Source organism: Hetaerina americana, unplaced genomic scaffold (assembly GCF_022747635.1).
Source record: "Hetaerina americana unplaced genomic scaffold, ioHetAmer1.1.p SCAF_3, whole genome shotgun sequence".
In the NCBI taxonomy this organism is placed as follows: Eukaryota; Metazoa; Arthropoda; class Insecta; order Odonata; family Calopterygidae; genus Hetaerina; species Hetaerina americana.
The window spans coordinates 2,925,147-2,937,631 of record NW_027286874.1 but is presented as its reverse complement, the minus strand read 5'-3'; the positions used below and the strand labels follow the sequence as shown (position 1 = coordinate 2,937,631).

Below are 12,485 nucleotides of genomic sequence, written 5' to 3'. Positions count from 1 at the left end.
AAGGCGTTGACCATTTGCATACAAAAATATTACCATTATTAATGAAATAAGGCAGTTAAAGAGAAATGAAGAGAAGATAAACCATCCAAATAGTCATCAATAGGATCTTGAAAAAAAAGGATTCCTTTAAAGACCGAGGGCATACATGTAGCATTTAAAAATAATAGATAAATCAACATTTTCCGGTATCTGTCAAGACGAAAAAATATATACTCCAGTTTTTAATTTGCTCGCTCTCTCTGACGTTGTTTCTATATTATTATTTAAAAAAGACTCGCGCAGATAGGATCAGATGACACATATGTCACCAGAATCACAATCAGATTTGAAACAATAACATGAACATTGATTGAAAAATCAAAACGAAAATGCTACATAATAAACTAATGAATGCAAATACGAAGCTAGTGCCGCTACACATGATCCAGCACCGCACCATACAAATGACGAATCGTCCAACATCACACCCCGTCCAAAGTTATGCACCGACAAGCATCGCACTCTTTAGTAGTCCAACTTCGAACAGTTCACATCACTTACAAAGCATTACAGTGCACAATCATTGTAAATTTTATCATCTAGCCCTTTGTTTAGTGGCCACCTCACCTTACACCTATTCTTAAAATCCCTAACAGTTGATGTTTCTCAAACTCAACTCTCAAAAAGCTCAAAGAACCATCCACGTAGCCGATTCAATTCCACAATACTTGTATTTAATAATGAAAACTTTTTCTTATGTGTTTTTTATTTTTATTAACAAATTTGTTTGAATTTTCCATTAAAATTTGGTTTTTCAATTTTCTTCCTCAAATATTTCCATGCTTGGTCATTTTTAACTTTTCTATGCATCGCCACAAACCTCCTCCTCTTTCTGCCATTTTGGAGACCCTCCCATTTTAGAATACTCAACATGTCTGCTAAGTTAGCTGAACTCGTATGGTTTTCGAGTATGTGTATCTGGTTGAATGTCACTGTGTTTTTATGTACGTAGCACGAGAGGCATTAACATCTGGGAGAAAAAGTGCCATTTACTTTGCTTAATCTTGTATGTACATAGCCAATTGTGCTACATAGGACCAAGACCTTGTTATCTGTGTTCTCTATATTTTAGCGGCTTTCTAGCAGTCTTTTGGTTTCAGCTCTTTATTAGTTTATTACTTATTTAAGTTTAATACTTATTTTAAGTTTATTACTTAGTTTAATACTTATTTAAGTATTTTATTCCTTGTAAGCTAGAGCGCGCTCAATTTATAGTCTGAGTTTCGGCACTTTCATATTAAGAAATTAGAAATTGTGACCTTCATGTACCCATAAGTACACACAATTCACCCTTGCCTTCGAAAGGAAACTTTTGCGCAGCAACTACCACTAACAAAATAATGCTATACGTTTATATATAATTAAATATTATTTTTTTGTAAAATTTATCTCTCCCTCTCAGACCGTGCTATGTGCCGATTGGCGATGACGGTAAAACCAGCGGAAGTGAACTCTTTTGTCGTCGAAGGAATGACAACTTTCAAATTATGCCCAAAAAACATTGGACATTTATTTTCAAAGGAGGTTCAATTTTCATTTTTTTAAAGATATTCTGGGATACATATTATATATCATATATTTTTATTAATTATATCATACCAAGAAATTTCAATTCCCGTTCAAGGCCGGCTATTTACAACAGTATATTTTTGTACCCTTCAAGCCACCGCTTGGGTGTGTGGGAAGGGGTGAATCCTCAGCAGAATAATTTGGACCCGAATATGACCCTATTGAAGTCGGACAATGTAATTCTGATCCCTTATCGTTCTTGGAAAAAATGTTCTGTTTTACCCTAATTCTCTCGAATTTTATTAGGATGATCTCTCCTACCGTAGTACGACGAGGAATATTATTATATTAATATATATGGTAAAGGTTTATCGGTAACAGTTCATTTTTTTAGTGAAAAGAAAGCATTCGGCAATATTTTACGATGAGATAAGAGTTAGTGTTTCCATCTGGCCATTAATAACATTGGTTTTCAAATATAGGATAGCATTGATAGAAAAATGATTATTTTTGCTTCTAAAAGATTGGGTACGTATGCATGCATGTGATTTTTTCTATCAGTTTAAAGAAGTAGGTTTGATAAAAGTTTAATTGGAAACCCTAGTCTCAGATGATGCCCGCGTAATGATCGCGTGAATCGTTTCAGATTTCAAGAGGGGAAGTCGGACAAGGAGATCCTGGATGACCTCTTGCGCTCCACGCGCTACGACAAGAGACTTTTGCCTCCAGTGACTGGTGAGTGTGTCAGCGAGTTATTCGTGTGTCTGTTCTCACTTCCTCTCACTCTCTCTCTTTTCTTGTCTCTCACTACATCTCAATAAATGCATTTGATCATTGCATAATTGAAGTAAAATACGTTATATTAAAAGTAAACTTGCTTCTCTCACGTGCCCACCTTCCCGCTTGAGCTGACCATTCGCTTCTTCCGACGAATTCCCCAAAGGGATTTCACGAATTTCATTCGCTTGCCCAAAGTCTTCTGCTATTTATCATAATAATTACTGGGGTCACAAATTGTTCAAAGTGCAGGTATTCGACCGTCAAGATCAGAAATCAATTGAACGTGAAATATTTTGTCGCCTTTTAAAAAGAGTTGACTCTAATTCAAATAAGAAACCGTACCATTATTGGTTAACTTGCATAAATTGAAATGATAACAATACGTTGAAGAAAAGAATAACGTTCAAAGGTGAATATAATCATCCTGTAAATTAAAAAAATAGTGAAAACTTTGTACGTTTGTGACAGGGATTCCTTTAAAAATTTTCTAATTAGTTAATGGACCGCGGACCATGACTTCGGTATGGAAGTTTGCAATAATCACATAATGGGGTAAAATCAAATGATTATGCTATGTCAAAGAAAGACAAAATACGCTCGTGCGCTTAACGTTCGATTGCGTGACGTGCGTGACAATATGGGCGTGATGGGATTCCAATTTGTGACCCCTCATCCATCAGTCAATCGATGAAGAACGCTCCAATCTTCGTCACGCATCGATTGATTGTTGGCGTGCTTCCCCATTTCGGAGTTTCAACTCCTCCATCGTCTGAAAATGCCGCCTCCGAGCAACTAACTGAATAAGGTCCTCTCTCTCTCTCCATCTCCCGTATCTGAGGGGGAGGGGGCACGGCGGGATGAGGCCCCCTCATTAAGCGCGACCGAATGTCAGAGGACGCGCTGCGTCACTCTCTCGGCTCTCATGTATTTGACGAGAGGGTTGAGCGTTCGCTTCTCGCAGAGCCGAGCCTTTCCTCCTTCCTGCCCGCCCCCTTCCCACCGTCCCTTCCACCCTCCCGCCCCTCCTCCCTCTCTCCTCCCACATCCCTCGTAATTTTCCACACGGTCGGCTCACAGCCGTCAACGCGGACTATCTCTTTCTCTCTGCCTCTCCGGGGAGAAGAGAATTGCTCACTAAATCCGGAAATCCGGGCCGTTATTTGTGTCGGATAAATACTGCACGATGAACACCAGTCGATGTTTGAGGCAGCAGAAACCTTTTTTTCCCCCGACCTCCTGAGATGTTCGACATGGCGCCACCTACCCTCATTGGTGTGCCGCCAGTGACGCCATCGCATAAGGAGGAGGGATCAGGCATTTTTTTCACTCACATGGTCTAAGCGAAGTTTGAATAACGCAAACATACCGGACTCTCCCTCACCCCTCTCTCGTCGCTTGAACTCCAGCTGGCTCACCCTCTCACATCAAGGGCGTTCGCCCCATCCACACGGCTGCTTCTTCTTTTAAATCAAATGCGGCACCGCCTTTTTTTGCGTCGGCCATTACCTCATTTACTCCCATTGCTGCTGTAGCTCACCGCCTTAGTTGCCTTTGATGCTTCATCCGATTCACATTTCCTCATCCAGTACTCGCGCGAGAAAAAACACCTATCTCGTTCGTTCAGTGGGAGGAAATCATTGGCAGTGGTACTACTCCTTTTAAAAGTTCAATGGTTGTGAAATATAAATATTGAGTCAATGTTTCAACGTATTGCAAGTATGTATACCCTCGTTAGTGGTATTATTTTGCTTTTTGGATGTTCCAACATCACTGAGGCTAGTGGCTATAGATCCCGGCGTGTAAAAACTTAGCTTATAATACAGGTCAAACGGCATTGGTGTTCCTGGTGAAGCAGCTGAGTGGACCACCGCCCGCCCATGCAAATCTGGTCGGCAACACCTTAATCTTATTTTGAGGGTCTTTGCTGGTCTAATTTTTCATTATAACTACTCACTGATCAATGCACAATAATTTCACCTCTTGTCCATTAATGTGAGACCAGATACAACAGCAATTAAATCGCTCCCTTCGTCCTTCAAGAGTACCTTTCTGTACCAGATATTCCCATCGCAGAAGAAAGTATTTTATTTTTTTTGATTTCATGAAAAGTGATACAATGTTGGAACTAATCAACAACACTTGACAAAAATTTCCCTTTCTTCAATTGTCCCCTACCGCAAGTCTCTGCCATACTTGGACCAACGCGCCAATTTACATATATCTGCGGATATTCCCCGCCACTATGAATTAATTCCTAAAAAGACCTTTTTTGGTCTTCTCGAATTTTTAAGGAAGTGTTCTCACTTAGCAACTATTGTTTGTGTTATTTATGGTGATTCATGTATTCCACCCACGTCTCCATCCATTAATTTAATCTCGATCAACATGTCTTTGCGCTGGCTTCTCTTCTCTGGGCAATACTATCCCCAGACTGAGGTCAATGACGAATTCTGCCGTGGGAAAGCAGTTCCGTAAATGTACAGCAAACGCCTGCAGGTACGTCTGGGATGGCGAACACGAAATACACCGCGCCCGAACTCAGGGCTTGGAGAGTTTCACTCATTTGAAATGAGATGTGCGTCTTGGCGTCGAGAGGGACCCCTTTTTCCTTCTCCTTTTTCCACTTTCTCACTCCATATGTCCTCTGATGTTAAGGAAAGGGTGTTCCTATGATACATTTTTAACGGTACGTCAAAGTCACCCATAGGGAGCACAAAGTTAGAGCGCGCTAGGAGTGGATAATGCTCCCGAGAATCTTCAATAGGCTCAGAAATCAGGAGATGATCCAAGGATCTTCTCGCATCATTTAAACAAAAAAATGGCGTTGGCGTAAACACATTCTCACCGGAAGGGAGACATGTGCTGTCGATTCAACCAGTCCAGAATTTGACAGTGGTGACTTGAGTGACATATCAGGTTATTCCAGTTCTCTACCAGGTAAAATACTGTTGTAAACGAACGGAAATTAAGTATATATTTCTAATTAAATAGAGAAATATTAATTCTGTATATAATCCGTTATATACGTATTTATTTGCATCTCAGAAGATGCATCAATCGCAATAGTCAATGGTCGTTCGATAGGTTTTGGAGCTTTTTCGGATTTCAATCAGTATTTCTTCATTCTCATAATATATAAGCCAAGCTAGCACATTCCATGAGTAAACATGCATATGAAATACTGAGTAGGTTACCTTTTGTTTGAGAAAACGGGTGGGGTGGGATTGGACGAGGACAGCCGCAGATTAATTTCTTTGTTATGCTAACGCCGTAGATGCAGACTACACGCGCTACATTAAAGCAGAGCGTGGTTATACTTGCCAGGGGCAACATGGCGGCTGCTACTACGCATTGGATCATGAAAATAACTGATGGAACCGCCTATTATGTTTATTATATTTAATATTTTAAAACTCTTTTTTTCAAAATGTGACAATAATCCATAAAATAATAATTATAAGGCCATTTAACAGATAAAATTAGCCGCTTCTTTTCAATATATCAATAATACAAACAAGTCAAAGGTTTTCTAAGATCAAAATCTTACAAAAAGTGCTTACAAGAACTGAAAGTTCTCACTTTAGACGTCTGACTGAAATATCGTGGTCCTCGTATTCATAATTATCTGATGCTCTAGGCCCCCGTGTACCTCCGACAGATTCAGCCAGTTTCGAAATAATAATTGTGTGTTTTAAGTTTGGAAGGTGCGTTGCCATATAGAAAATTATACCATGAATGCGAATTACTCCAGGCTTCCATTCTAAATATATTTAATCGAAATTATTAATGCATCACTGCTTTTCCGGAGCATTGGAGTACATCCGCATTAGTGCTTGTATATTACAATTGCTTTGTATTGGTTGTGTAACTTTTTGCTATTTTTAGTGTTCCATCATATATAAGTCCTTGGAGTAGAGATAAATGTTTTCGTAATGACATCGGGAACTTTTAAATTCGTTAAATAGAGTATTAATGGTCACTGCCTTACATTGATTTCAGGTGTCTTTCTTTAATAAATAGTACCGCAAACTTTCAGGGTAATAGTAAATTCATATATTTATATTTTCTTACAATGCTGACCCCCAAGTGGATGTATCACTCATAATACCATCATGTATACACTGAAAATTGATAATGATATTTGTATTCAGGGATTAGTAAAGCGATACGCTATTTAATATTTTGTACATAGGTATATGCATGAATGACACTATTCTGCCTTTCTAAACAAATGGATGGATGCAATTAAATATGCATTATACAGGGACAAAAAGCAACAAAATCAATTTAAAATGCTACCGTATAACATATACTGGAACACATATTGTGCGTCTTGACGTTACTAAGATCCGTGGACTGCTAAAATTATGTTTACCTAAGGTCTACCGTGGCAAATGACGGTACGGTTAAGATACCAAATGTTCGAGTTTTGCGCCTTCGTCACGGCCAACAAATTATACAAGAACAAACAAATCTTACAAATCATGTATCGTACATCTCCACGATCTCTTGTGTTCATTGCGCAATAAATATACCGCCTGATATGCTCACATTTACATGAACACATATTCACATGGATATGATGAAAGTTTTTCTTTTTTGAGCGTTTCTAGAAATAGATAAAGAAATGAATGCTAAGTTCATAGTGATGGTGGAAGAGTGTGGATCGCAGGTGTTTGCTTGCCCGGGGCTGGGATCACAGACCTTCGACCTGCCGGGGCAATTATCTACCAATTAAGCCATCGAGGAAACGTATAACTATTAAAATCCGCGGGGTTTTATCTAACCAAGTGCCCCAATTCTTTGGCTGGGAGATGGCTCTCGGGATCTATTTTACCCACTTCCTGAAAAATGGACGAGCTCACATGAGGGAAGGAAAGCAGTCATTCATTATCATTAAGAGTAGGTGTAGTACATTTAAAGGCGCCCATAACGAGAAGAAGGAGAAGAGCCATATTGCCTTGACACACACATTAAAAAATTACAACCCGCCGATGGTGAACACATATTCACATGGATTAATAGAATAAGGGATAATTATAGACATAGACAATTATAAACAACCACATCAAAGAAAGACACAAGATTGGAAGAGAGGATGAAAGGTAAAAACCTGCGGATTTTAGTGAAAATTACGTTGCTTAATTACTAGAAAATAGGCCCGACGAGTCGTAGACCCGCGGTTTAAAACCTGGTCAAGGAAAATTTTCCCGCTTGCGATCTTAACCCACCAATCTTGAAATTTTCTTATCATTATAACTTTCGGTACAATGCTGTACGAAGTCCGCAATTCTTTCTTGAGCCGTAATTGGTAGGCTGCTAAATAATATTTTGTTGTATAACGTTGTCCTGCCAAATCTTACGATTATAAAGAAGGCTGTAATCACCAAATGCTGGGCAGGGCAATGTTTACCGTATTATTTTGTATTAGATTGTATTGTAGTGCGCAGTTCAAAAGTGACTCGACGTTTCGATATAAAATTCACAAAATATACAGTCCCTTAACATACAAATCTCTTTTTCGTCCGAAACCATCTGCCATGGGTGATCTTTATTCTAATGATTACTTGTCCCATTTACTACAAATGAGAGTGACAGATTTGTAGCCCAAGTTACTCCATCAGCTATTTTCTCCTTGGAAAGTAAATTTCTAAGCATTTTTATATAAATCTATGAAAAGTTGATCTCATTGCTCATATTTCCTTTCACTCATATCCACTTCATTGCTGTTATCGGCAACGAAACTTAAAATAACGAGGACACATGTTAAATATCTCTACTAATAAATTTTCCATGTCAGTGAGTTACAGAATTTTGTTCTGGAGAAAGAATCTTTCCGAAAATTCAAGTTTTAACTATGAATTATGCTAGCAAATTGATTTAACATATTGCATTTTGCAGTAAGAGCTGTTTAAAATTTCTGGGCTGTACGTTAGTGCATTCTTGGCAAGAAGAAGGACTCATACTAAAGCTATTCTACATGATCTGTTAATTAAATGAAGAGTACAATGTATATTTCCACTTCCTTTAATATAAATAAAGGACAGTGGAAAGATACATTGTATTCTTCATTTAATTAACATGAATTTCCACAAAGTTGAGCCGGGAACAATTGAATGATGATCTGTATTTATCTTATGAAGGAACGGATTTAAGGTCAACGTTCGGAGGAGAGACAGAGAGAGAGAAGACTGACTGAACCCAGAGATAACAGTTTAGCTAGAGTAAAATTTCTTTGGTAATTATAAACAAATTATTTGAATTGATTTGAATGGAAGGTATACAATAATGTAGAGGACGTGTCGTGAGAGGGGGCATAACCAGCATCCCCCACCCCTCAGACACTCGAGACCGCACGCAGCGAACCCAAGTTTCAGGGGAAGTGATCCATCCGCCTACCGCCCCTAGGGGGCGCGTGTTGCTCGCCCCGACACTCCCCGGTGTCCATCCGCGGGGCCACGCATACATATCCGCGGCAGCCCTTCGCTATTGACCCCAGGCGTCGAGTCGAGCACACGGCGTCCCACCCCCGTCCCCGCTCTCTCGCCCCCGCCCCAACCGACCGCAGTGGAAACGTAAGCATTTAGCGTCTTTCCGGATTTCCCCCGTTCCTCCTGCGGACTGACCACTCCTCTTCTCCTGCGAGTGGCTGTAGGCAAAGTGTCTGTCGATTGGTCTGCTATCACCCTTCTATATCCCCTTCCATATCGAGAAGGAAAGAAAAAAACAAAGTGCATTCCTCCTCCTGCCTTTACCGCTCACCCTCGACCTTGGTTCTTCTGCTGTTGCCTCCTCCCGTCCCTGCCCACGCCTCGACCCTTCTCCCTCCTCTCTCTCTCTCTCTTGTTCGTCTATTTGCAGATGCGGATCAGTGCTGCGAGCCAGGGCGGAGCCGGACCTCTTCCCCCCCTCCCCCCTCGTCCTACCCATTCTCCTCCGTCTACAGCAACTTCCGCGACACGGGAAAGAACCGGCGCCGATTCGGCGAGTCTACTGGTCCGTCTCTACTTGTCTAACCTTATTATTATTAATATTATTAAACTGTGTACCTATCTATATCTCTGTTTTCTATTACTGCCTACCTTCTTCTCTGTTATCTGCTGTACTACCCCCCTCCTCCTCTCGTTTGTCCCCGGCGTTGCTCAATCCGCTCTCCTTTAAGTCTCTCGTACTCCCTCAGCCTCGCTATTTCTTCTGTCTTTTTTCATAGAAGTTGAATAACAAGAGAAGTTACCATTTGTGCTGCATTCGTTGCCTCACCCTTCCTTTTATACTTCCCTCCTCCCTTGTCCGCGCCTCTACTTTCTCTCTCCCAGTGATGGTGTCCTTCGAAGCCCATTTTCCAGGAGCACTTCCGTTCAAGACACGCACCCGCGAGATCAGGCGTGGAAAAAGCAATATTGCTGGCGCTGGTTTTACGAGCGCCGGTCGCTCAAAGAAGCGCGCTCCCCGCCGCATCCCCTTCTCTCCCGGATTGCGTGCCCCGGCCTGCCTAATGGAGCGCGTGATATTTCATGCCGGTAAACTCTCGCGTCGACGAGCCTCACCGACCTCTTTATCAATCATGAGGGTATATCCAGAGAAATGGCGTTGGCGATTATTCTCTTCTAAAAGCGTGTCAAAGTAGTTTGCGGTTATGGTCTTATAATGCCATCTCAAACATCAGACCAGTTTGGCCAAATCTGTGGCTAATTATTACCTTTCATAGTTTCACAGTTTAAGTGAGAAGTCTACCAATTCCATTTGAACTTCTCTCTTTAATCTTATTCACATACGAAAATTGAATTTTTAATCAATGGGCAAAAAATTCGATTATTTTATTTTCATGGTAGCATATCGTGTCATAATCTCTTGACAAGGTGATAATAGCTTTGACTATCTATCTAAATATTTTATGATTTGTTTTACTTAAGTTATCAGTGGTCAGTACTCGTTTGAGTTATGCGAAATTTAACTCTCTTTGTGTGTGGGTAAAAAACTATCAACTTGGATTGTACTTAAAATCTATTATGTATTCATTTTAATTTAATTATTAGGACATATTTTTTGAACGGAGTTTACTCTTTGTGAATCCCATTAAGCCAAAGATAAGATGGGGAAATCTCCTCGCGGGGTAATCGTGATTACGATCCAATTCGAGCTTAGAAACGCCATGCTGCGTGCAGTGTTTCAATAAGTGTTTCTCTAAAGTGCAGAAAACAGGAATTGCTTGAGGCAAAAGCAGTAATACGATTGAAATTATGTTAAATAATCAATTATGACACTTATGGCAAGTATAGATCTTGTAAAAAATAGAACAATAGTTATGGTTTTTCCATAATTTTTTCCTGCGTAATTAAGTTTCATTAAACTTACTCCATGAGTATAAATTTGTGTCTATTAACACCGGGTATCTTATGAACAAATACTCAATTAAAAATGCTAAATTATTCTTTGATTCCTTTTATCTTGCTTTTTTTTGTTTTTGTTGTTTCTTCTGGTCGGTCTAATTTTGTGAAAAATATTATGTCCAAATATTTTCCAACATTCATCAGCAATGCTATTCTGGACATCTATATCTATAGTTGCTTTCGTATTCACAAGCTAATTTGACAAAAATATTTTAAAAGTATTAACGAATTAATTAAATAACGTCTGGCATCGTTTATTCCGAAGATATATTGTTTACATGATAGATATTGGGGTTTGGCTGTAGAAATTTTTAATTGAAGGATATTTAATTCTAAGAACTTTAGCACTAAACCTCGAAAATTAATAAAATAAAAAGAAAAATCCTATAGCCGTAATAAGTTAGCATCAAAGCGTCACTCGTTCCGCAGTAAAAACAAAATGTTGAGTTGTGATGGCTTGTGGGGAAAGAAATTCCACGACAGTGACCAACTGCAACTTCTCAATCAGAAGGGTGTATCTGATGAATTTTATTGCTCCGTTGATTTTTATGAAAAAACTGTTTTTTCGCGACGCTAAAATAATAATTGACCTATCTACTTAGGTCAGCTATTCTAATGCAAATACTTCATTTTCACAAAGAGTTCAAGCGATTAGAGTATGCACTTACGTTCATTCAGCAAATTCTTTAAAAGTACAATAAGAATTCCAGTAATGAAAATCATGGATAAAAATTGGTCTTACTATGGTCAGGTTGTGTTATTTGATTGACTTGATCATTTTTCATTCGTCTCCTTAAGTTTTATGCCTAATTAGATGAAAAGGATTTGTTCCAAATGTTATGCTCAACTTTTGTTAATGCAGTGTAATGCCAAAGTTTTTACTGCGTAGGCGCATAAATAAAGTCCTATCTAAGGAATATTATATTTGAAATATTTTTTCATTCTTCTCTTGTATTTTGCATTGAAACATCAGAAAGATTGGTGGCCGGCGTCACATTTTTTTCTTTAGAGAGGGCAAATAGCGGCCGTCTGTCATGAAGTTTAGTAGTTTGCAACATCGCATATGGGAAGGACATTATCGTTTCGTATTATTCAGTAAGGCATCAGAAAATTGGAAGGGAGGGTCTTCTGCTAATTTGTATTTCCACGTTGCGATGCAGCTGACGTCCTCGCAGGCAGCCACGCCTTCGGTGACCGCTTCCTTAGCATGCTCGACGACGGTGTTTTTGAGCAATTAACGGGCCTCGAGGCCCGGGTGAGAGCGAGAGGGGGCCTTAGGCGTGCAAACGACGAGGATTGCTCGTTGTCACCGTGCCGTGGAAAAAGGGCTTCAAGAACACTCACTCACCGCCACCACCCGTATTACTTTGTCATCCCAGAGCATTTTTGTTACCCTATGATTATGCCATCGCTCTCCTAGTGTGTTGCTATGTTTTCCTTTTTGCTTTTCGAGACTGTTGTCTGTTGAGGGTGACGTCGGATCCTGAATTCCCACTCTTACGAGAGATCCATGTGTTGTGCATGCACCCGCCTCGTTGTATTCTGTGTGCCAAAAAACCCCGATCACATTCGGCTGTTATCTGTTGTTGTCGTTGGTGTTGTTATAGCCCCCAAAATAAACTGCAAAGTTTAGCACACCTTCTTGTAGATAGCAATTAGCAAGACAACCACAAAGCATTCCCTCATGTCGATGTCCTTCGGAAAAATGAAGAATATCCCACCTTAGCCTTCACCCATACGATAATACGAGGGTCATCCGGAAAGTAG

At 39.8% G+C, this 12,485-nt stretch overlaps 1 protein-coding gene across 3 annotated transcripts in view; it reads left to right on the top strand.

The window, feature by feature from the left end:
• pHCl-1 (pH-sensitive chloride channel 1) overlaps positions 1-12,485 on the top strand; it is a 130,920-nt gene that overhangs the window by 716 nt on the left and 117,719 nt on the right. For 2 of the 3 annotated variants that reach the window (XM_071588716.1, XM_071588715.1), the window contains exon 2: positions 2,195-2,283. In XM_071588716.1, the coding sequence (XP_071444817.1) occupies positions 2,195-2,283 (89 nt within the window). Of the gene's footprint in view, positions 1-2,194; positions 2,284-9,189; positions 9,325-12,485 lie in introns of all 3 variants that reach the window. The other variant, XM_071588714.1, reaches the window with a different exon arrangement.